Source organism: Myotis davidii, unplaced genomic scaffold, assembly GCF_000327345.1.
Source record: "Myotis davidii unplaced genomic scaffold, ASM32734v1 scaffold223, whole genome shotgun sequence".
Lineage (NCBI taxonomy): Eukaryota > Metazoa > Chordata > Mammalia > Chiroptera > Vespertilionidae > Myotis > Myotis davidii.
Window position 1 is genome coordinate 1514344 of NW_006294609.1, and position 22076 is coordinate 1536419.

Below are 22076 nucleotides of genomic sequence, written 5' to 3' on the forward strand. Positions count from 1 at the left end.
GTGGCCGCGTGGAGCTGCGCCCCAGGAAGCTTACCTTCTCCGCGCGCGTGGACCGGCCGTGGACGTGATGGGCTCACAGTTCCCGGGTCGACGTGGGGCGTGCGGGCCGGTGCGTGGCGCCGGGTTTTCCTGGCCAGACCTTCCTGGGCCCTGTCCGCAGAGTATGGGGTCTTGCGCGCTCCCCATCCTCCCAGAACTCTCCAAGCCATTCTACCTCTGGATCTGCACCTGGCCCCTAACGCTGCTCTGGAACCCCCAAATCGGACCCGACAGCGCTCTCGGCCCCCAGGCAGCCCGCCCTCTCTCGCTGTCCACACTTTGTTCCCCAACTCCTATCATGTCATTAGTTTGTTGGTGCCATAGCCTTTCTCTATAGATTGGTTTGTAAATTACATAATACCTTTAAAAACCCCCACAGTTGCGGTCACAATGTGTATAACATTTTTATACATGTTAGCACCTTTACATCTTGTTTCTTTTGTGCAATGCACTGTACAGTTCTGTGTCTTTGGGTGTCCCCGGGTTGATTGCGTAGAAGGCAGTGGATATTGCCCCTTAAACATTTGTGGGAGCATAGCCATTCTTCCAGCGATGTCCTCCGCAAACCTGGCCGCGAAGTGATAACTCATGACCGTGTTAAGATGCGTTTTCCAGAGATGTGTTAGCATCTCCATTAACAAGCCTTTCAGGTCTTCAATTCCAACTAGGTTTCCTTTTTCTTGGGAATTGTCCGGATTACTTTATCTTAAATACTAAGCTGTCCTTGTTTTTGCGATTGCAAACATCTTTTCTCAGCTAGTTCTTTGTGTGTGTGTGTTTTAATTTTTATTGATTTCAGAGAGAGGAAGGGGAGAGGGATAGAAACATCAATGAGAGAATGACTGGTCAGCTGCCTCCTGCACGCCCCCTACTGGGGATGAGCCTGCAACCCCGCCTTGTGCCCTGACCGGGAATCCAACTGTGACCTCCTGGTTCATAGGTCTGCACTCAACCACTGGACCACATGGGCTGGGCTCAGCTAGTCCTTTGTTAAAAGCAAATTATAATTCTGATATGAGCCAAAATTTACATACTTTTGTAGTCTGCTTTTTGAAGGGGAATTTTTCTGTTATTGCAGTTTTTTATAAATATTTTTAGTGGCTGCACAATATTAAACTTACCATATACCTACCTACAGATCCGTGTGCGGTGGTTGGGCACTTCAGTTATTTCTGCAGACCCCTTCATTCTCTGAAAATGTTAGCACCGTGTTCTTTGCATATGGTTCCTAGCTTCATTCTTGGAGACACGGCTTTCCATTAAAACGTAAGTGATTGCAATATGTATGTGAATTGTAGGTGACCTTCCAGCATCCTGGCCTGTCAGCTCCCTGGCCCCTGTCCTGCCAGGGTCTTGTCCCCTGCATGGCCACCGATATGAACCCCCTCCTGACCACTGACCAGCACCTTTCAAATGTTTTAACTGTGACTACAGTAAAAGATGCATTTGGTGGGTATGATGTTTCTGTGTGGGATAATGATAATTTTGGGACTAGACAGTGGTGATGGCTGCACAGCAATGTGAGTGTAGTTAATGCTGCTTTATTATACACTTAAAACTGGGTAAAAGAGCCCTGAGGGGCGGGGCTCGGTTGGTTGGAGAGTCATCCCGCGCCCTGAAGGGTTGCCTGTTCAGTTCCGGGTCAGGGCACATACCTAGGTCGATGGTTAGATCCCCGGTCGTTTGGGGAGCTTATGGCAGGCAGCCAATCAATCTTCCTCTCTCCCTCTCTCTCCCTTTCCCCCCTCTCTAAAATGAATAAAATATATTTGTTAAATGGCTTAAGTGACAAATTTTATGCTGTGTTTTGCCACAATAAAAAACAGTAAAAAAATAAAAATAAAAAAGGCCCTAGCCAGTTTGGCTCAGTGGATAGAGCATCGACCTGGGGACCGATGTTTCTCTCTATCCCTCTCCCTTTCTCTCTCTAAAATCAATAAAGATGTATTTTTTTTAAAAAAGAGTAAAAAATATTTTTTTCATTATGATCTCATATAGTTTCATGATTTAAAACATACTTATTTTATGCAATGCCCTAGTGTTCTCTATACATGTTTTATTTTTTTAAATATATTTTATTGATTTTTTTACAGAGAGGAAGGGAGAGGGATAGAGAGTTAGAAGCATCAATGAGAGAGAAACATCGATCAGCTGCCTCCCGCACACTCCCTACTGGGGATGTGCCCGCAACCAAGGTACATGCCCTTGACCAGAATCGAACCTGGGACCCTTCAGTCCTCAAGCCAATGCTCCATCCACTGAGCCAAACTGGCTAGGGCTATACATGTTTTATTTTTATTAACTCCTCTATGTGGATTCACCAGGCACCCAGCCGCCACAGCCTGTAGTCTGCCAGGCATCCCTGTCCTCACCTCACAGCCTCAGGCCTGGGAAGCCCCCTCCGGTACACCCTGCGCTCTGGGCTCCCTCCTGATAGCAACCGGATCACAGCCACCTGCACCCCCACCAGGAGCCACAGTGCAGTCCCCCCCACCGGCCTGCTGGCTGTCCTGCTAGGTCCTAAGCTCACCTCCTCCCGCAGCCCCTTTCTCCCACCGCGTCCTTGCCCGGCAACCCCCCCGCCCCCCCCACTCCGGGTCCTGGGTGAGCAGTCTGTGTGGTGGCTGGAGAAGTGCTTCACTCCTGGAGGCTAGTTTCTAGGGCAGCGCAGTCCCCGTGGCAACCCTGCACCTGCTCCACCTCGTGTGCATTCAGTTTCCCACTTTCCTGGAAGATGATCCTACGCCTCCTCCCCCGCTGGCTCTGTGTCCTACTTTACTGCAAACTTCCACACCAACAGGAAGTCTGATGGCTCCTCTCCCACCACCGACCTTCCTCCTGCCCCCGCCCCCCTCCCATGATTATGGCGCTCTGTCCTCTCCAAGGCCAGAGAGCCACTAGTCCCGTGCACGCTGAAGGGCCACCTCAGTCACCACGTCCTTGTTCTTCTGCATCCACAGGCCCCTCCTACTGGCTGTCCCATCGGGTGAGGCCACTGTCATCTCAGGACGCCCTGTGCACTGGACGCAGCACTGAGGTGTCAGCTGGGGACTCAAGCCAACATGGGTGAATGGAACAGGTCACACATTTCACAAGTGGATCAGAATATGGAACCCACGACCTTGCAGGAGGTGCTGTGGGGCCGAGACTCCAGCCCACGCGGCGCCATGGCGTGTGCTGGCCGACGCGTGCTGGCTCACACACACAGGTGGATGCTGAGGGCTCGGCCAGTCATTCCCCAAGGACTGGCCGGGTGGGTGGTACAGGCTGAACTGTGTCCCCCCATATGTGTCTACATTTGGAGAGGGGGGTCTTGGAAGAGATGATTACATTAAAGCGAGGCTGTTAGGGTGGGCCCTGATCCGGTCTGACTAGTGTCCGTGTGAGAAAGGACACAGCGAGAGGACACAGGGAGGTGGCTGCTGCAAGCCTGGGAGAGAGGCCGCAGGAGAAGCCAGCCCTGCTGACACCTTGCTCCCGAACTCCCAGCCTGCAGAGCTGTCAAGAAAAAATTCTGCCGAGCTCCCCAGCCTGTGGGACTTTGTTTTTTGTTTATTGATTTCAGAAAAGAAGAGAGAGGGAGACACACACACACATCAATGATGAGAGAGAATCATTGATCGGCTGCCTCCTGCACAGCCCCCTCTGGGGATTGAGCCTGAAACTCGACATGCCCTGACCGGGCATCGAACCCTGGTTCATAGGTCAATGTTCAACCACTGAGCCACGCCGGCTGGGTGCCTGTGTTATGGCAGGCCCAGCAAGCGAATACACTGGGGTTTAGTGTAGGCGTCACCTAAAGCCGGTCTCCTAAAGGGTCTGCCTGTCTGCCTCTGTCCGCACGTTCTCCCTAAAGCCCTCTGGGGGGCAGACCAAGCAGCCTGCGTCCGTGTGACTTCGGTGCAGGCTGCCAGGCTGCCACGCAGCTGCAGGACTCTCGCCCGGGCCGGGGGCTCTGCTTGGCCAAGTCAGGGGTGAAGGCTCTTGGTGGCCCCTGGAGGTCTGAGTTTCTGTGAGTTGCCGACAGTTCCCTTTATGACAGTCAGGCCCATTAGGAAGCGTGCCGTTACTGTAGGCATAGCAACCACAAGCCATTCTATGTTCTTTCCAAATTAAAGCATTTCCAGCTTCAGGATTAAGGAGAGAAAGACGGAAAAGCAGGGATGAAATGAAGTTACTGATGGAAGCGGTTGCCATGGCATCATGCTCTCCTTGGAGTCTGCCAGCTGCCACTGTAATTTCTCCCTCCATCCCACAAACGCAAGATTCCGGGAAAGGAAATGGGGAGAAAAATAAAATACCTCTTAATTAGAATTAGCCACTAATGACGGGAATGCATATTTTAATAGTAACTACATACCAACATATGGGGTTTCTCAAAATTTAAACAAGTCACCTGGCATCTTATTAAAATGTTGATGTTGAAATGCATGTACGAGGTGGGGCCCGAGAGTCTGCACTTTAATTTTTAATTGTAACAAAATGTACAAAACATTTGCCATCTTAAACCCCAGTCGCTGCATTTCCAAGGGGCCCATGGCCCACATTCTGTGGTCAGGCTGTAGCAGAGCCTTTCTTTGTACTGGAGCCGAGGCAGGTGGTGGGCATGTCCAAGTGAGCAAGCCACACGGCATGCTTTCCTGGAATTTCCGGGCAGGGGGACCAGAGAAGGGGCAACGTCGCTTCAGAGGAGTGAACAGGAACTGGCCTGGCTTGGAAGTGTGGCTGGGATCTGCGCGTGGGGATCGAAGCTAGAGGAAGTAACAGTAAAACATGTAAAACTCTGCCACTGCTGTACTGACCATTCCCCAGTGCTGGCCCGGAGCCTGCTCTCCCTCGTTCTTGCCATTACAAAGGATGCTGGTGCAAACGCCTTTGTATACGTGGCCGTTTTCCCGACCATTCTTGTCTAGGGGGAAAAACCCAGTAACGGAATTACTGAGTCAAAACACATCTTCTGAAGGGCTCCAGTCCCTCTAGATTCCACTGTATTAATTTACAGCACTACTGGCAACGCCTAAGGCTACATACTTCCTTATAACTTCACATTGGGCTTTTATAATTTTGCTTTTGCAGAAAAAAACAAAGTAGGGTATGCACAAAATGGCATCTTTTTAATCTTCATCCTCTACACACACATATCTCTGTTGTGTGTGTGTATATAAATTTTAGAGAGGAAGAGAGAAACATCAATCGGTTGCCTCCCATATATGCACCCTTAAGGGGATCAAGCCTGCAACCTAGGTATGTGACGAATGGAACCTGTCACCTTGGGTGTCTGGGACAACGCTCCAACCCACTGAGCCACACTGCTCAGGGCGCATCTTCATTTTAATCTGCATTTCCTTATTTACTAATGGCCCTGAAGGTTTTCTCTCATGTAAGCAGACAATATTTATTTGATTGGCTATCAGTTGGGAATGAGGCAAAGGGTTTGTACTTTTGTGATTCATTTTTTTTAAAATAGACTTAAAAATGTATTTTTGATTTCAGAGAGGAAGGGAGAGGGAAACATCAATGATGAATCATTGATTGATTGCCTCCTGCACACCCCACACTGGGGATCGAGCCCACAACCCGGGCATGTGCCCTGACCGGGAATCGAACGGTGACCTCCTGGTTAATAGGTAGATGGTCAACCATTGAGCCGTACGGACTGGGCCAAAATAGGCTTTTATTATTGGTCACCCATGGCAGAGTGCCCCCACCCCCCTGCTGTTCATCTGGCCTGTGCTGAAAGTAGATGAGAAGATAGTTCTCTCCAGTCCTCCAGTTTGTCCAAGTCACTGGATTTAACTGGTTCTCTCCAACCACACCTGCCCTTCTAGATGCATTTGTTAGAAACGGCATAGGTAGGTAGCAAGCATAAAAACAGGGGAGACTCATTTCATCTTCAAGATGAAAAGAGCTTCGAAGTTATCACTCAAGAAAAGAGATGACTAAACTAGAAATCAATGACTTCCTGGATCCATCAGAGAACTGAGGTCACAGGACCCCCCACACCCACAATTTCATGGGTTTTATCTCCAGGGAGCCCTAATAGCTTCTCACAGTGAAGATAGGAGCATAATTCCCCTGGTTTAGACTATGGCGAGAGGAAAAGCAAGCATCTGAAATATGCCCAGATTGTTCATTCCCCATAACGAAGGCCGGCCAGCAAGGGAGATGACCTCCTGAGAGCTCAGCCAACAGGGGAAAGAGATCACCGAACTCCAGCTCCTCTAGTCTGTCTGTCTGTCTTGCCTAAGAGGGCAGAGTCCCTGAGGAGCACTAGTGGAGGCCACAGCCCAGCGCCATAGGCCCACTAGGAGCCTGAGACCCATTCGTCAGTAAACAGAGGCCTCAATGGGAACAGGTAAAATGAAGACTTTTGTGGACACGATGTCCTGGAATTCTCAGGCCTGTATGCAGCCTCCCCACTTTGTGATATGGCATCTTCCATAAAATGCTTGTTAGTTCTAACGATTCCTTTACCGTAGTAATACCAAGTTTTAAACCCTTGACATCCCTTTCTGTCAACTGCACTCATAGAAGCTCCCGTGCACCAGGATGTACCTGACTCTGGGACCGTCTCCCCCAGATCCCCCCTCCATCCTCGTTTGTCCTGCACCGGAGCCTGAACACCAGTGGCAAACCCACCCCCAGGAAGGGTGCGAAGGGCCGAGCCCAGACAGACATGGGGTGAGTGGACTGTAGCCGCGGGTGGGGAGCGAGGCAGGGCCACCCACAGGGAGATCACTGTGACCTGACCTGGCAATTTGATTCTGTGACTGCTGCCTGGGAGGGACACAGGTGGGGATGGGGCGCAAGGACCAGAGAGTGGTGGTGGAGTGGGGGCTCCCTTAGGGGCCTGACATGACCTCCAGAACCAGAAATGTACATCTGTTACCTCCAAGGAAAAGCAAGAATGCAAAACCAAACAACAAAAAGCAAATGGACTGTTTGCACATCGCAGGCAAGTAGCTACTTATCTCTTCAGGGAATGAACTTTGCCAGCCCAGCCCCTCCTGCAACTCATCCTTGCCCTGTGCACCCCTGGCCACAGGCCACCGTCCCGAACGGGACCTGCAAACACTGTCCCTGCGCTTGTATTCCAGTCTCGTTGCCAGGGGAGACCATCACTGAGATCCACTCTCCTTTCTGAAACCTGGGGGGGCCCAGGCCTTGCTAGCAGAAACAGTGTCTTTTTTTTGTTAAATATATTTTTTATTGATTTCAGAGAGGAAGGAAGAGGGAGAGAAACATCAATGATGAGAGAATCATTGATTGGCTGCCTCCTGCACGCCCCCCACTGGGGATCGAGCCTGCAACCTGGGCATGTGCCCTAGACTGAAATCGAACCTGGGACCCTTCAGTCCGCAGGCCAACGTTCTATCCACTGAGCCAAACCGGCTAGGGCTAGGGACAGTGCCTTTTCTAACGCTGCAGCAGTGGTGCCTGCGTTTGTTCTCCTTTAAGCACTTGGCACATTGCACGTCTGTTTAGCTGATCACTGAACGCGCCACCCCTTCCCGGTCACCAGCACCCTGCGGGCAGTCCTGTTTCGTTTAGGGCGACGCTCACAGCATGCAGGGGAGCCTGATGCTTGCCCCGCACAAGCATCGATACTGAATGCTTCGCTCTCTATTGCCTTGAAGTTCATCTTTGTTGATGTTAATCCTCACCCGAGAATATTTTTCCATTGAGTTTTAGAGAAAGTGGAAGGGAGGGGGGAGACAGAGAAACATCCATGTGAAAGAAACACATTGATTCAATGCCCCCCGCACGTGCCTGGCCCAGGGCTAGGATCAAGCCTGCAACCGAGGTGCATGCCCTTGACCAGAATCAAACCCAGGACCCTTCAGTCTGCAGGCCGACGGGCATAGTTCATCTTCCTTAACGACCATCTATCGCTCACCACGACCTCTACTTGCACGACGTCTCCGTTGGATTTTTCCTGGACTTTACTGGTAAAACCAGGAGGACCACCCTACCTAATGCACCCTCAGGCCCTCTGGCTGACCCATGCTGCCGGCCCCCTCCCCGGGCCACCCTGGGGTGTCAGCAGTCACCTGTTCTCTGTGGCAGGCATCTGCTCTGCTGTGGTTGCTACGCTCACTTCTGGGATCTTCTGGGGCAGAAGCTTTGTGTTCGTGGGAGGCGGCGGGCGGGGTGCTGGGCTGCCCACCCTTGCTTACTCAGAGGAGAAATTTTACTGGCTTCATTTCTTAAAAGGGCACTGGTGACAGAAACATTTGAGAAATTGAACACTACTGCTGTGGGGGATGTGTACACGTGGCAAAGACTTTCAAAGGCGATCTTTAGAAACCGCAATTCTTTAAAGAAACGGCCTGGCTCTTTGGAGCCGCACGGCCCTGTCACGGGTCCCTTCCTGGGGCCGTGCACCAGTGCCCTCCCCCCGCACTGGGTGGCTGGTCAACCCTCAGGAAACCTACATTCCCTCGCCCAGAGAGCCAGCCCGTGGCTCCTGCTCAGGTGGGAGGAGGTGGTGTGGAAGCCGTGGCGGCTCCGCAGGGCTTCAGAGGAAACACGAAGGGGGAATGGCCCTGTGGCCACTGGTCCTGGCCTGACTCCACACGGGCCTCAGCCGTCAGCTGCGGTGGCCCCTGGAGGGGACAGCCATCTCGCATCTGCAGCAACCCCTCTCCGGTGCTGGGGCCTGGAAGCTCCGGCCCTGCTGCCCCAGGTCACTGCACACCCTCTCCCATCACACACGTGCCTCCCTGGCCTCCCCAGCTAAGTGCGGCTTCTGGCACCTGTTGGTCTTACTAAAAAAGGGGGCATCAGCTCCCCTGCTCCTCTGGCCAAGAAATTCAAGAACAATCCTCTCCAACTCCCACCCAATTAGGTACTTCCCTTCCCGGACACTCTAACCGCGTTCTTTTCCCAAGCCAGTGGCCACAGCATGGCTGTCCGGGTTGCGGAACGTAACCAGCCGGGCTCTCTGCCCTGGGACGCACCCAGCACAGCACAGGCGGCCGCTCTGAACCAGCCGGTGTCAGTCCCCGGTCCAGCTGGTGAGCAGAGAGCATCTCGACACCAGTGTGAGCACAGGACGTTACTATAGAGACTTCTTCACTCTCAAGCTGAGGAATCAGGACATGGAAGACGAAGGGGCAGAAGGGAACAGGAAGTAACTCTTCCAGGCGTGAGTGAGCCAAATGCCTCTCATTTCACAGTAAGGAGGCCCAGCTGTTCCCCCCGAGGCTCCTCAGCCCAGGGGAGGGAGTGGGGAGGTCCCACAGGCTCTTCCTGATCCCTCACCAGACAGAACTCTGCGCCTAGATGAAAACAGCTTTCCTGTTCCTGCTGTGACCATTCAGCCTTCGAATCCACACGCCTGTGGACCCACGGAAACGCTGTGGCAAAGCCCCTGCACATAGCTCCCTCCCTCCCTTCAGAGATGGCAGCAGGAGGGGCTGCCTTCAGGAGCCCGGGGCTGGCGTGGCAGCGGGCTTATGAGGCAGCAGGCACTCAGTCTGCAGATCTGACCGGAGGGCGATTAGTACATCAGCAAGTGGAGCAAAAAGAAACCCACACAACTGGTTTCCTCCACTGGGTGGTTTGCAAGTGAAAGGGGACAGGGTTTCTTCCTGCCGTGCTGGCTGCTGGCGACTGACTTCAAAACCCCCAGCACGACAAAGCCCACTGTGGGCCCCGGTTCTCTGATGACGCTCTGCTCCCCACAGGCACACCCCAGGCTCTAGTGCCGGGAGATGCCTGTGAGCAAGCCTCTGCCCCGAATTCCCGACACAGGGCTCTTGAAACCCAGGCAATTTCCTGGGTGATCAGAAGGCTAGGAGCATCTTCAGCTCTAACATTTGGTCTCTGACCCCGGTTCCTGGCACAGGGCTTCCGCCAACCTTGCCATTTTCTGGGTGCTGGGCGTGCCTTTGGTTGTGAGGAGGCCACTCCGGCTGGGCTCCTGGATGAGGGCTGGTCACTGGGAACACCGGGCCATGACTAGAAGCTTGGAATCGTCAGTGCCATTCCCATTCTTTGAGGAAGGAGTGAAAGAACAAAGCAGGACTGACTATCCCCGTATTTGTAGGGCGTCGGTAAAGAGGCTGGGAGTCGAACCCGGGTTTGAAATAAAGACTTTGTTTACTGCATCAGAAGAGGCTCCCTGGTGGTTGATTCTTGGGGACCCCGAACTCTGGGCATAACAGGAGAGCTGGAAATGGAGTTAATGATGGATCATGCCTATGTGAAGCCTCCATAAACTCCAAATATGGGGTTTGAGGAACTTCCACACATTGGGAGTTGACACCCCCACCTCTATAAAGCTCCTGCACTTGGGACCCTCCCAAACCTCGCCCTACAGATCTCACCTGGCTGTTCATGGGCATCCTGTCCTTTAATAATCTGGTAGTTAAATGTTTGCCTGAGTTCTGTGACTCTAGCAAATTAACTGGACCCAAGAAGGGGGTGTGGGAACCCCTGATCTATATACATAGCCCTTGGTCAGAAGTCCAGTGACAACCTGGGCTTGTGACTGGCATCTTAAGTGGGGGAGCGGAAGGCAGTCTCATGGGACTGAGCCCCTAACCTGTGGGATCTGACACCATCCCGGTGTAGACAGCATCATAATGAAGTTGAATTCCTGGACATTCAGTTGTTGTCCCAAGAATTGCTTGGTGCCTGTTGTATGGAAAACCTACCCCCCAACATTGGAAACCTGGGTACCAGAACCCATACATTTTCACAGAGCATGACGGGTTCGGACCTCTGCCTCCTGCTTTTCAACATCTCCCACCACATTCTCTGCATCCTAGGGCTCCCCTCCACACTGCACGCCAGCCCTGGTGGTCCGCCACCTTGCCCTCTCGCCCCAGCCACTCCACCCTCCGCCGCCCCACCCCCCGCCTGTTTGATCCAGCCAATGACATCATTCAGGAGAAAACACTGTGCTCCACAGACCTGCTCCATCACATAGTCCGGCCCCACAGTGCCGGCATTCCCACTTCTGCGTCTATTGGTGGCTCTTCCTCATTCTCCAGACTCAGTTTCCCACCTCACCTGAAAAAGACATGCCATGGGGTACCTCACTCCACTGTTTCCTCTCCACCTAGAAAATGACCTGTCTCCAGCCCCCCTTGGCCCCAGATTCAGAAAGAGCCTCCACATCCCAAGTCCACTGAGACCCCCTTTAGCTGCTTTCAGCCGTGCAAGGCCCAGCTCCATCCTCCCCTTCCACTGCCCCTCCCTCCTTACTTAGATTCAAACAGTCACGCCTGTCCCCCAAGAAAACCCATTTCTTTATTGTTCCTCAGTGGACCACCCACTCTCTCTCCTCCCTCCACACAGGGCCCAGCGGGTCTATGTCTCGCCTCCACCTGCTCTGGGTTTGGTTTCTGCTCCTCTCAGAGGACCGGTCTGTAGTCACTAGTCAGCTCTGAACACTCCTGTTCTGATGAAATGCAGCAAACTGCGCCACTCAGGGGGCTGGTGTGTTATCACCAGCTGGAATGGCCGCATTACTGCTAAGGCAAGGAACTCACCGGACTTAAAGGGGAAAAGAATGATTCCTAGAGTCCTTGCTGAATAAGGAAGATGATTTTAATTGCTTTCTATAGGATTTGGACAACAAAGAGTGTTACCCTCAAAGGTAAGGCGAATGCTTTCTCCTCTGAGTGTTTCCAATCTCGTCATAAACTCTGGGTTCGGTGGATGAGTCCACTTCCCTGGAGCGAGCTGTGGACGGGTTTTCCTCTCAGATGAACAGAAAGCATTTAGGAACATTTGCTACTTACTGAGCAACTTTCTTTTGAAGCCCTTTACTAGACAGTTGAGAAATACTTTCATAATCCTTACCGCACGCAAGAGAGGGATATTGGTTCCACTTTACAAAGCACAGAGCAGCAGTGACCCGCCGAAAGCCAGCGCAGCTATAAGCAGAGGCCGTTACGGGCCTGAAACCTGTGGTCTTTCCACACGAAACCAGAGACATTTCCAATACTGTCTTGTAAGTATCCCCCTGCATGATGCCCAGTGTCGGCAAGAACCGCATGTCCAAGAGTTCCTGAAGGAGTCAGGTTTCTTGGTCTGAAAACAGGCCGCCAATCACACCTGCCCGGGGCTGAGGTGGGAAGAGACACGGGGGCACTGCCAGGATGCCCCGCACGGCCTTCCTCCCCCGGTCTGAAGACCAATCGCAGACCCCGATGGAGCACTGAAATACCACTGACCCAGGGCTCCAGCCTGTGCTTCCATCACCAATCACTACCAGCAAAGTCGATTAGGAAGATACACTTATTTGGGAAATGTGCTAATAAAGGACCAGACGAATTCATATTTCCACACATAAAATTCCAATTAAACTATACATGCACAGTACTATGTTATTTTGGTAACACAGGGACACAATTTAATGATTCTAATTTTTTTGTAGTTTTTTTTTTTACAAGTCAGGTGCCATAACATTCAAATAATCCATCTTTAAAAAGTACGTTTACAACATCAAAAGAATTAAGATGAAATATAAACCTTTCTACTTACAATTTTTATACAGATTAACCAAATCACAGATACCACAAATAAATGTTAAATTGTAACAATATAATGAATAAACATTCAGATTCTTAATAAAATCTTCCTTTAACTTTTTTTTTTTAAAACTTACCATTATACTAAATAATCTATGCAGAGTTTTGGGGTACAATACCAAGAAGGCACCAACAGTACAAAGCAGATACAAAGCAGTTCCAGAACTTTCTTGAGTGCTCTAAACGGATAAACAGCACAAAAAAGGCAACGAGCTTTAGGGTAAACCTGGTGCAACCCTAGAGAATTCGCTCTGGATTCCCGGTTGTTTCTGATCCACCTGCCGCGCTGGGTTACGGCGAGAGAAACCACAGATTCACTCTACTGCTCCATGCTTCTCATCTGCACTATGGGAATATCATATTTCAAACACCAGCATCACAATTTTAAAGCACAAATGCTTTAAAAATGTATAAGCAAAAGAATTGCTCTGATTTTCAAAACCACTACATTTACAAAAATATTTCCCTTAAACTTGGGATTGCTCCAAAACATTGATTTACAAATATAAAAGTATTATGGAAGGACCCAAAGCATGTGTGCATATGTATGTTGTTACCATACTATATAAAAGTTACCAATTTAAAAACTGTATTAACATATAAGCAAATAAAGGTAAAACAGTCTCCTCTGAATGGTCTGAATGTTACGTGGCACGCGGCGTGGGCAGTATTTCTGACTCCTTAGAGACAACCACTGATGAGCCGTGTGGGTCCTGAAGGCTAGCAGCTACCTCCACACCCATCACCTATGCCTGCAGCAGGAGGACTCACTGTGAACACACCAAGCACTGTGTACTGCACACAAACGCAAAGATGTTCTTCACCCCATGCATCAAAATGGCCTGCGTGTCTCTACCAGCTCTGAAGACCTGAGTCAGCAGAGTTGTCGTAAGTTCTCTCAAATCCACCGCACTGGCCTATTAGGTATTTTATTTCACACTAAATGAAAGAATTGGAATGTTTCAATAGGAATTTTTTGCTTACATTTTAGACACCAAAAAAGCCATTAGTTTGAAAGCTTATGTGAGCATACCAATAACGAAAGTGTTCATTCTCACCAATATAAATTTATGACCTAATCTGTACATTTTTAGAGATGCAAGAAGATCCAAATGTTGAGTCTATCGCACATAACAGCTAGTACTTTTCACAGGTACCTTGGTTATGATAATTCTCTGAACTATTAAACCAAGTTGGCATGGTTGATTAAAAGCACACCACATCTGGCTACAGTGATTCTAGAATGCAGTTAGTGGTTTCATGCCAATCTGACTCCAGGGACCAGCAAAGATGGAAGAGCCCAGTTCCCAGGCATTAGTAACCAGGACTATGGCTTTCCATTTAGAGGACTGAAGATTAACCTCATGATACTACTAACATTCCACTTAAAGAGTCCACAGAGACAAGAGTAATAAAACTGTCAATGCTCCTTTTAAAATGAAAACTGACTTCTCAATGTATCAAGTAACAGTCGGATCTCTATCCTGTCAATGTTGTGTGGACCTTGACATGCAGCTCTGAGCGTGGAGCTGAGGATCATGTATTTTAGGGCAAGAATCTAGATGCAGCCCCAACGGCTGCGGATGAGTCAGCCATCCTTCTTTAGCCCATGAGGGATGAGCCTTAGGACTCGGGGCCAGGAGGGGGGGCGGGGGGCGAGGGATGCTGGGCAGCCCTTCCCAGTGCTCAGCTGTGCCTAGCAGCAGCTCTGGGGCACACAGGCAAGCCCTCTTTAGAAAGAACCAGAGAATCCAGCCTGAGACGTTTGGGCGTCTTCATCAGAGTTTTGAGATATTTTGGACCTATGATCTGAATAAAGAAACAGGTCAGAATTTATTTCTCTGCTGTGCAAGTAGGAAAAATAGGAAACAAATGCTTTCTAAGTCATTTCATGTAAACCAAAGTGTTGGGCAGTGCCCAGTGGGAAGGTGAGGCTGGAAGCATTTCTGTTCTAAGCACAAACTGAACCTGACTGTCCCTTCGGACAAGCTGATCCAGAGGAAATCAACACTGAATCTTAACATGAATATGAAGATAGAAGATGTACATTTATTTCCATGAATTACAAGTGCATTTCTTTTCATATTAGCAGGCAATCTTCATAAAACCCATTTTCCATTGCTGTCAAAAATCAAACAAGAAATAAAGGACAGCTGAGAAACGAAAAGCTAAAAATAGAATTATTCCTAAGTGATCTGCTGAATAGCATTTTCCGTGGAACACAACTCAGAGGTAACAATAGATTTTTCATTTCAATCATAGGCATGTGGCACTTGGACAGTCATCTCTGCACAGAAAGCTGTAACAGTCATGCGAGGGTACAGTAATTATTGAACAAGGCAAATATCTCACCACAGAGAGCAGTGGGGGAGTCAAGAGGAGGCACCGCACGGGGATAGAACACCGGGTCAATGCCACAGTGTACAGTGGCAGGAACAATACTTAAAGAGATCAGGAAAACATGGGATTGCGCTCCAAACGTGACTTAGTGCTAGCTTTTTCTGATGGTCTTAGCTCGGCATTATCAGAAACAGTTGAGAGTACTTGGTACTTGAGACAGAACAGTGCTTCATGTCATGAGCTCATGAAGGCTCTATTACAAACTGTTATATTGTAGGCTGAAAATGAACTTGAAATGCTGACATGCTGTAGGAGGAAAAAATTGTACACTTTCTCATTTAAAGACGCAGTGTTTACCCTCTGCTAAATCCTCAGGCATCAAATGTGGCACCCCATGTGAAGTAGCTTGGGGTATGCGTACCTGGGGCGGCCCAGTGACATCAGGCAGCCCACTGGCTACTTCTCCAGGTACTTTCCTCAGCACCCTGCTGTGACCTTTGTACATCTCTCACTAAATCCAGAGTGAAGCTGCCACTTTAAAGGTTTTTGCATAAGTCTTGCCAACACTCTGTTCTGCATATAACACATTTTGGCAAGTGTTATACCTCTATACATTGTACAAGTAACCACAGTAAATCTACAGAGTGAAATTGCTGAGTGCAGTACATTATTCTTTTATTTAGAAAAATGTACTGAGTTTTCTAAAAGCTGGGCAAATAGCACATACCTTAAATGTTAGTGACTAACATGATATGAGAAAAGATGCTGACAAGGGCCCCCAAAGATTCCCGGGATAGGAGCACTTGCTGCAGGCGGCAACGTCATCCCAGGTGTTTCCACGAGTTCCTGCTCTGGGGAAACAATTCGGTGAAAAGGTGAAGTGCAAACAAGGGGCTGTCCCTGACTTAAAGTGCCCTAGGTCGTGCCTTCCCTATCATAAAGTGAGACGCCAGTGACGAGAGCCAACCTGGAAAAACTGTCTCTGGTGTGACTGCATGGGTCAGCAGGGCGTCATGTCAGAAAGGATTCAGGAGAGGGAGGAACCACTGCATCTTTCAAACCAGAAAGTGATTAGTGACTAAAGCAACGGTAAGCAGTAGGTGCACTGGAAGTACATACTGCCACAGGTCACCGGTGGGTGACACACACAGGGGTGCCAGGAACAGTTCTCTGGACTGAAGGAATTCTTTGAAAGCATAAAAGCCACAACTACCAGAAACCGCTCCTCCGAATGGCTCAAAGGAGTCAAGGTGGATAAGCCGAGACGGGCTGGAGACAGGACCAGGGTCAAGAACTGGGAAGAACACCGATGTCTGAGCACATCCAGTCCTCTGATCCCTTGTCCTATCGAAAAACAAACAAACAAACCCGAGTTAAAAATGCCCTGGCTGGTGAGGCTCAGTAGTGAGAGCATCAGCCCAAACATAGAAGGGTTTCAGGTTCAATTCCCGGTCAAGGGCATGTACCTTGGTGGCAGGTTTGATCTCCGGCCCCGGTCTGGGCACATTTGGGAGGCAACCAATTGATGTGTCTCTCTGACATTGATGTTTCTCTCTCCTCCTTCCTCCACCCCTTCATCCCTCCCACTCTCTCTAAAAATCAATGAAAAAAATACCTCTTCAGGTAAGGATTAAAAAAAAAAAAAATCACATTAAAACATCAGCAGTAGCATTAGAAAAGTGTTAAAATGAAAAGAATGAACCATAATAAAACATTACCAACAGCAACATCATGAAAAACAAAAAGCGAAAAAGGAAAAAGAACCTGCAAAAAGGTCATTTCACTTGGAATACTTGGGCATGTGAAACGGCAGCTTTGAAGGGCAGGGCTGTCTTCGAAGGCACCTCTCTTCAGATGTCTCCATACACTTGTGGGGGACACGGACACACACACACTTGCTCACAGGCTAGCTGGCTGGCTTCAGTAGACTCAAGATGCCTTTTATTAACCCACCACGATAATGATCAAAACCAGAGTCTGAGGGTCTTTATAAATACGAAGCAAAAAACTCTCCCCCCACCTCCTCTTCTCTGTAAGTCTCTTTCTCTCTGGATGATCAGTTAGGACAAAATCAACTACATAGGCAGCAGGACGTGTGCTGTTACTAATGCTCTGACTGTGGTGCAGAAGAACAGCAAAACAAAGTGCTGGGTGGAAGAGGATGGTGGCCCGATTCTGGAAAGCAGGGACCTGTGGCCTAGTTTCCATAGGCAGGGGTGGGTTTCATCATCCAGGTCGAGGGGAGCTGACCTCTGAGAGCACCCTGAATGGCAGCTCGTGGCAACTTGCTGACAGCTTTCACTCATTTTCTGTACATGACAGGGTTCACTTGGCTCTCCAGATGTTTGCAAATGGGTCACCTCCAAAAGTACAAGGAGCACATTTTCTCCTCCATTATCCCCATTCTCTATTCCACTTGGAGAAATTATATTTCTCAAAGTGCATTTCCTATGAGCACTTAATAAACAAACAAGGAGCAACTGAATTCATTACGAGTATGCATCTGAACTTAACCAGATAATTTTCAAATGTTTTAAGGCACTGAAAGTTAAGAATCACAAATGGTCAAATCTACTCTAACCACTTACAGGCTAGTGTTTCTCATCTCTGAGTGTCAGCATCCTCTGAAGGACATGTTAAAACACAGATTACTGAGTGGGGGAGGGACGGGGAGGACGGACATAGACCACACTTCTGAGAAATACTGCTTAAAGCAGTCACTGTATGTAATGAATTAATTTCACCTCTAGGTTTCTCTTAGTTTTGTACCTTCCTTGGGAGAAGTGAAAACACTGCCACTGAAATCCTCGGGTTGAGCCATTGTCCTCAGACCTCAGTATCTATAATAATCTATAATAATAAAAGCATAATATGCTAATTAGACCAGACGTCCTTCCGGACAAAGCCGGGGTTGCGAGGGAAGCCCAGGTCCCAGGTGCCACAGAGGGAAGCCAGTGCAGGCAGCCGGGGGAAGGAAGGCCTACTTTTGCTCAAACTTCGAGCATCGGGCCTCTAGTATGAAAATAAAAAGGCATGAGAGAATGAAATACAGACCCAGGTAAGAAACCCCCAAATGTCTACCACTTGCAGAATCTGCTCTTCCATAATGCCACCAGGTGGCTTCCTATTCTAATACAAGCATAGCACCCCTTGGGCCACTTGTGTGCACACTGTACATGATACTGCTGCTTGCCAAAGGGCACCTCCAGCCCCTCCATGCCAGTCTGTCCGAAGCCTTTCCACAGCAAATGCTTTAACCCTTGGTTGCAATTCTTTATTTCACCATTCACTTCTATAGGGTTCTAATACAAGCTCTATTCTCCCTCTTCCATACATTCTCTAAAATCATGATTTGCATTTCCTTTTATTGAGCACTTGCTTTTTAAAAATCTACCAATATCACTGTATTATCCACCATATCTTATAATCTAAACTCATGATGCTTCCATGCAGGTCTACAGAGATCCCACTTTCTTTTAGGGAACTTTTAATTTATATTCTCTTTCCCCCTCTCGGTCTTTTTGTATGGTCAACACTCCAGGTACCTGACAAAGTTAAGATCTATATCCAGGCTGGAATCTAGCGGTCTCTTCAAAAATGAGTTCTTTGAGCTTCTCCTTAGGCAAGTCATCCAACTCCATGTCAAACTTGAATGGTGCTTCAGCAATGGGCTTTAAGAGAAAACAAAATATTTAGTAGACAATCATTGTTATGGTTAGGAGTCTCTGAAACGTATACAAGACTGACATCTACTAAAGACCAAGAGCTATGGTAAGTATCTATGTACTTGTGCCCCACGTGCCTCAAAGTGTACTTCCTGTGAGCACTTAATAAACGAACAGGGAGCAATTGAATTCATTACGAGTATCCATCTGAACTTATCCCAGAATAATTTTCAAATGTTTTAAGGCACTGAAAGTTAAGAATCACAGAAACTTGTAGGGGTGATGGTGATGGTATGTTTATACAATCAAAATCCAAAATATTCAAATAGATGCATTTGATTAAATACATTATAATATCTTTATATGAAGAAATATTTTGGAGTGTTAAAAATGAAGCTACAGCCCTAGCCAGTTTGGCTCAGTGGATAGAGCATCGGCCTGCGGACTGAAAGGGACCGGGTTTGATTCTGGTCAAGGGCACATGCCCAGGTTGTGGGCTCGATCCTCAGTAGGGGGCTTGCAAGAGGCAGCCAATCAATGATTCTCAAACATCATTGATGTTTCTATCTCTCTCTCCCTCTCCCTTCCTCTCTGAAATCAATTAAAATATATATAAAATGAAGCTGCAAGAAAGATTAGTACAGCAAACCCTCGATTTTTCAGACCTCGATATAATGAACTTTGGATTTACCGGGAAAAGTTTCCGGTCTGTATGTCATATGTGAAAATTAATGCCCTGTTAATTTTAAAATGCTTTTAACCAATATTTGCTCATAATTAAATTAATAGGTTATTTTTTAATTAACTCGGTTATTTTTAACAAATTTTAGCAAATGGGCCATATGTTGGAAAAAAACACTGCAATAATATCACCCACGTGAATAAACATTACATATCTATAGTCTACATATTTAAATCCGAGAGTCATCGGTCATAAACAATGCTCAGCGAATGACTAACATGTGATCACACTGTATCTCACAGGGTAATTGGTTCTGCTGTCGAGTGGGGTGACTTTGCAGCAGCTTCAACGCCTGTCTGCCAATGTCCCACAGTGTGCTCAGCCAGGCTCCAGCTGTGGGCCTCTGTTTACTCTCAGTGACTGGTGAATGCACGCATTTACTAGACCGAGTCAGGATAAATTTAAAATTACTGTAATAGACATAGAAAACTTTTCTGTGAAACGAAACTTTTCATACATACTTAATTTTAATTACACAAATGTGTCTATATAAGTAAAAACAGGTAAACTATTTTGTTAATTTTTAACATATGCATTCGGAAAACCTACTTTATTACATAACGGACTTTCGGTTTTAACTGACATACCCTCTCCCAAATTAATCCTTTATATCGAGGTTTTACTGTATCATGGGAAAATACCCACGTTTATGTTAAACAGAATGAACCCTATTTTATTTTTAAAATTTAGATACAGAAATGTAAGCTGTGCAGGAAATACTCCAAAGCTTTAATAATAACACTGTAAAAAGACTACAAAGTGATCTTTCTTGGATTTTTCCTGCAAATTTTCTTTTATCACTCTCTTTAACTAGACAGCTGTTTCAGTATAGATGAAAACTATTTATGTAAAAAAACAACTCCATACATTATCAATGACAAAAACAAAACAAAATTAGTCAATTAATATTATTTATATTTTGATTTTTAAGTACCCCCAACTCACTATGTTATAGAACTAATCTAATGATGATACCAGTTGTCAATCATTGGATGCCTAGTCACCTATTCCTCCCACCAGACCTCACAGAAAGCAAGTATGGGCCCAAAGTCTACACTAAAGCGTTGGCCTCTTGAAAGGGGAGAAAGAATGCGTGTCCCTGAGAGCAGGCAACAAGTAGCGAGCCTGCCCTGAAGGACGGCCGTGTGAGACCACGCTGGGTGTCCTGCCTATGCCGTCCGGATCCTCCCAACTCCTGCTGGATATGGGTGGCAACCAGTTTGAGATGAGGACACAGGGGCTTTGGAAATCTCTAGCTCACAGGGGCACTGAGGGCTGTGTAAGGTACGCTCCCTCACCTAGTTCCTTGTTTACTATACTAGAGGTATCTTTGCAAGATGTCTTGTTTCTGGAGGAGGGGATAAAGGTAGAAGGGGAAGCTGCTTAATAAATACTTCCTCTTGATTTCTTTCATTTATCAGCTTTTAGCTTTTCCTCTCCTCTTCTATTTTCCCCTTTAATTTTAATACACCCTCCTTGGCTCTCCCTCTTTCAAAAATAGGAGTGTGAAGGCTTGCTTTCTACACATATGAACCTCAACTAGAAAGATCCCAACGTTGGTTCATATTGCATTTTTCTCTGCTATCTTTAGTTGGATCTCCAGAATGCTTGGAGACCTGCCAACACTGACCTGTGGACTCATCATCTCTTACCACAATAGGCTCTCGTGTTCCCATCTTCAGGGAGGTACACCATACTTGAAGTCACCAAGCTATAGGGGAACTGTCCAGGCTGACCTCTCTGCCCCGTTAATCTACATGACACCCATCCCCAAACAGGCAACCTCCTTCTATCCTCAGGACAGGCACTTTGCTTCAGGCATCTCTACCTGCCATAGACCATGACAATGGTCTCCACTCTTGGAACCCTTCCTTATCTGTGCTCCCCTTTATCCAACTATTTCCCAGCCTCACCCCTGCTAGAAGTTTCCTAAAATAAAAGGGTCTGAAGAAGGGTTTCAAGCTGTGCTGACAGAATTAGGCCTCCAGGCGGAGGAGGTAGGCATAGTGGGAGGACCAGGTACAGCACCAAGTATCTCTCAGAACAATCTACAGAGGCCATCTGGGCCCCTCCTGGCTGGGCCTGCTGCTGGCTCACATATATCCCTGCAGAAGCAGCAAGGAGCACAGGCTCTTACCTCATCACTTGGGTCATAATACTGCTCCAGGTACGGGTGGGCTAGCGCCTGTTCTACTTCAATCCTCTTGTGAGGGTTGAAGGTCAACATTTTGTCCAGTAAATCCAGAGCTACAAAGAGAAAGTTTTGCAGTGGTGAGAAACCAAAGGAATAATCACTGAAATAGTTTCCATTTCCTGTTTAAGTAAAGGGACTCAAAAACAAACAGCTAAGCATCGCCTTGGGGAGAAGTCAGCACACGGGTGGCTATGATGTCTCCGAGCTTCTTGAGACTGTGACCATCCGACACTTGCTGACCCAGACTTACAGGTGACGCTCAGCCAAAGGCTGAAAGTGGAAGACGACAATTCAAACCCAAGTCTGCCTGCCACACCTGGACTTTTCCTAAATCACTACTCTGCTTTGTAGATGTCAAAAGCAACCGTTTTATGTATGTACTTCTCGTAAGCCAACTCCAAAGTGATTTCTGCAATGGTCAATTTATCTTTCAACATACAGAATAGACCTCTAAGGTAAAAGAAGAAAATGGTCACTTGTCCTCCTATGTGGTTTTAGTCCCCTTCTTCCAGGTCCTGGCCAAGGTTCATGTGTGAAGTGAAGGTGCCCAA

General features: G+C 47.9%; 1 protein-coding gene across 1 annotated transcript in view; it reads right to left on the bottom strand.

The window, feature by feature from the left end:
* Window positions 1–12337: 12337 nt before the first annotated feature.
* Window positions 12338–22076, bottom strand: part of MAPK1 (mitogen-activated protein kinase 1) — a gene marked incomplete at its 5' end in the record, with an annotated part of 41212 nt that continues 31473 nt past the window's right edge. The window contains 3 exons of the mRNA XM_006768963.2: window positions 12338–16268; window positions 18470–18595; window positions 21469–21578. Of these exons, the coding sequence (XP_006769026.1) occupies window positions 18479–18595; window positions 21469–21578 (227 nt within the window). The remainder of the gene's footprint in view (window positions 16269–18469; window positions 18596–21468; window positions 21579–22076) is intronic.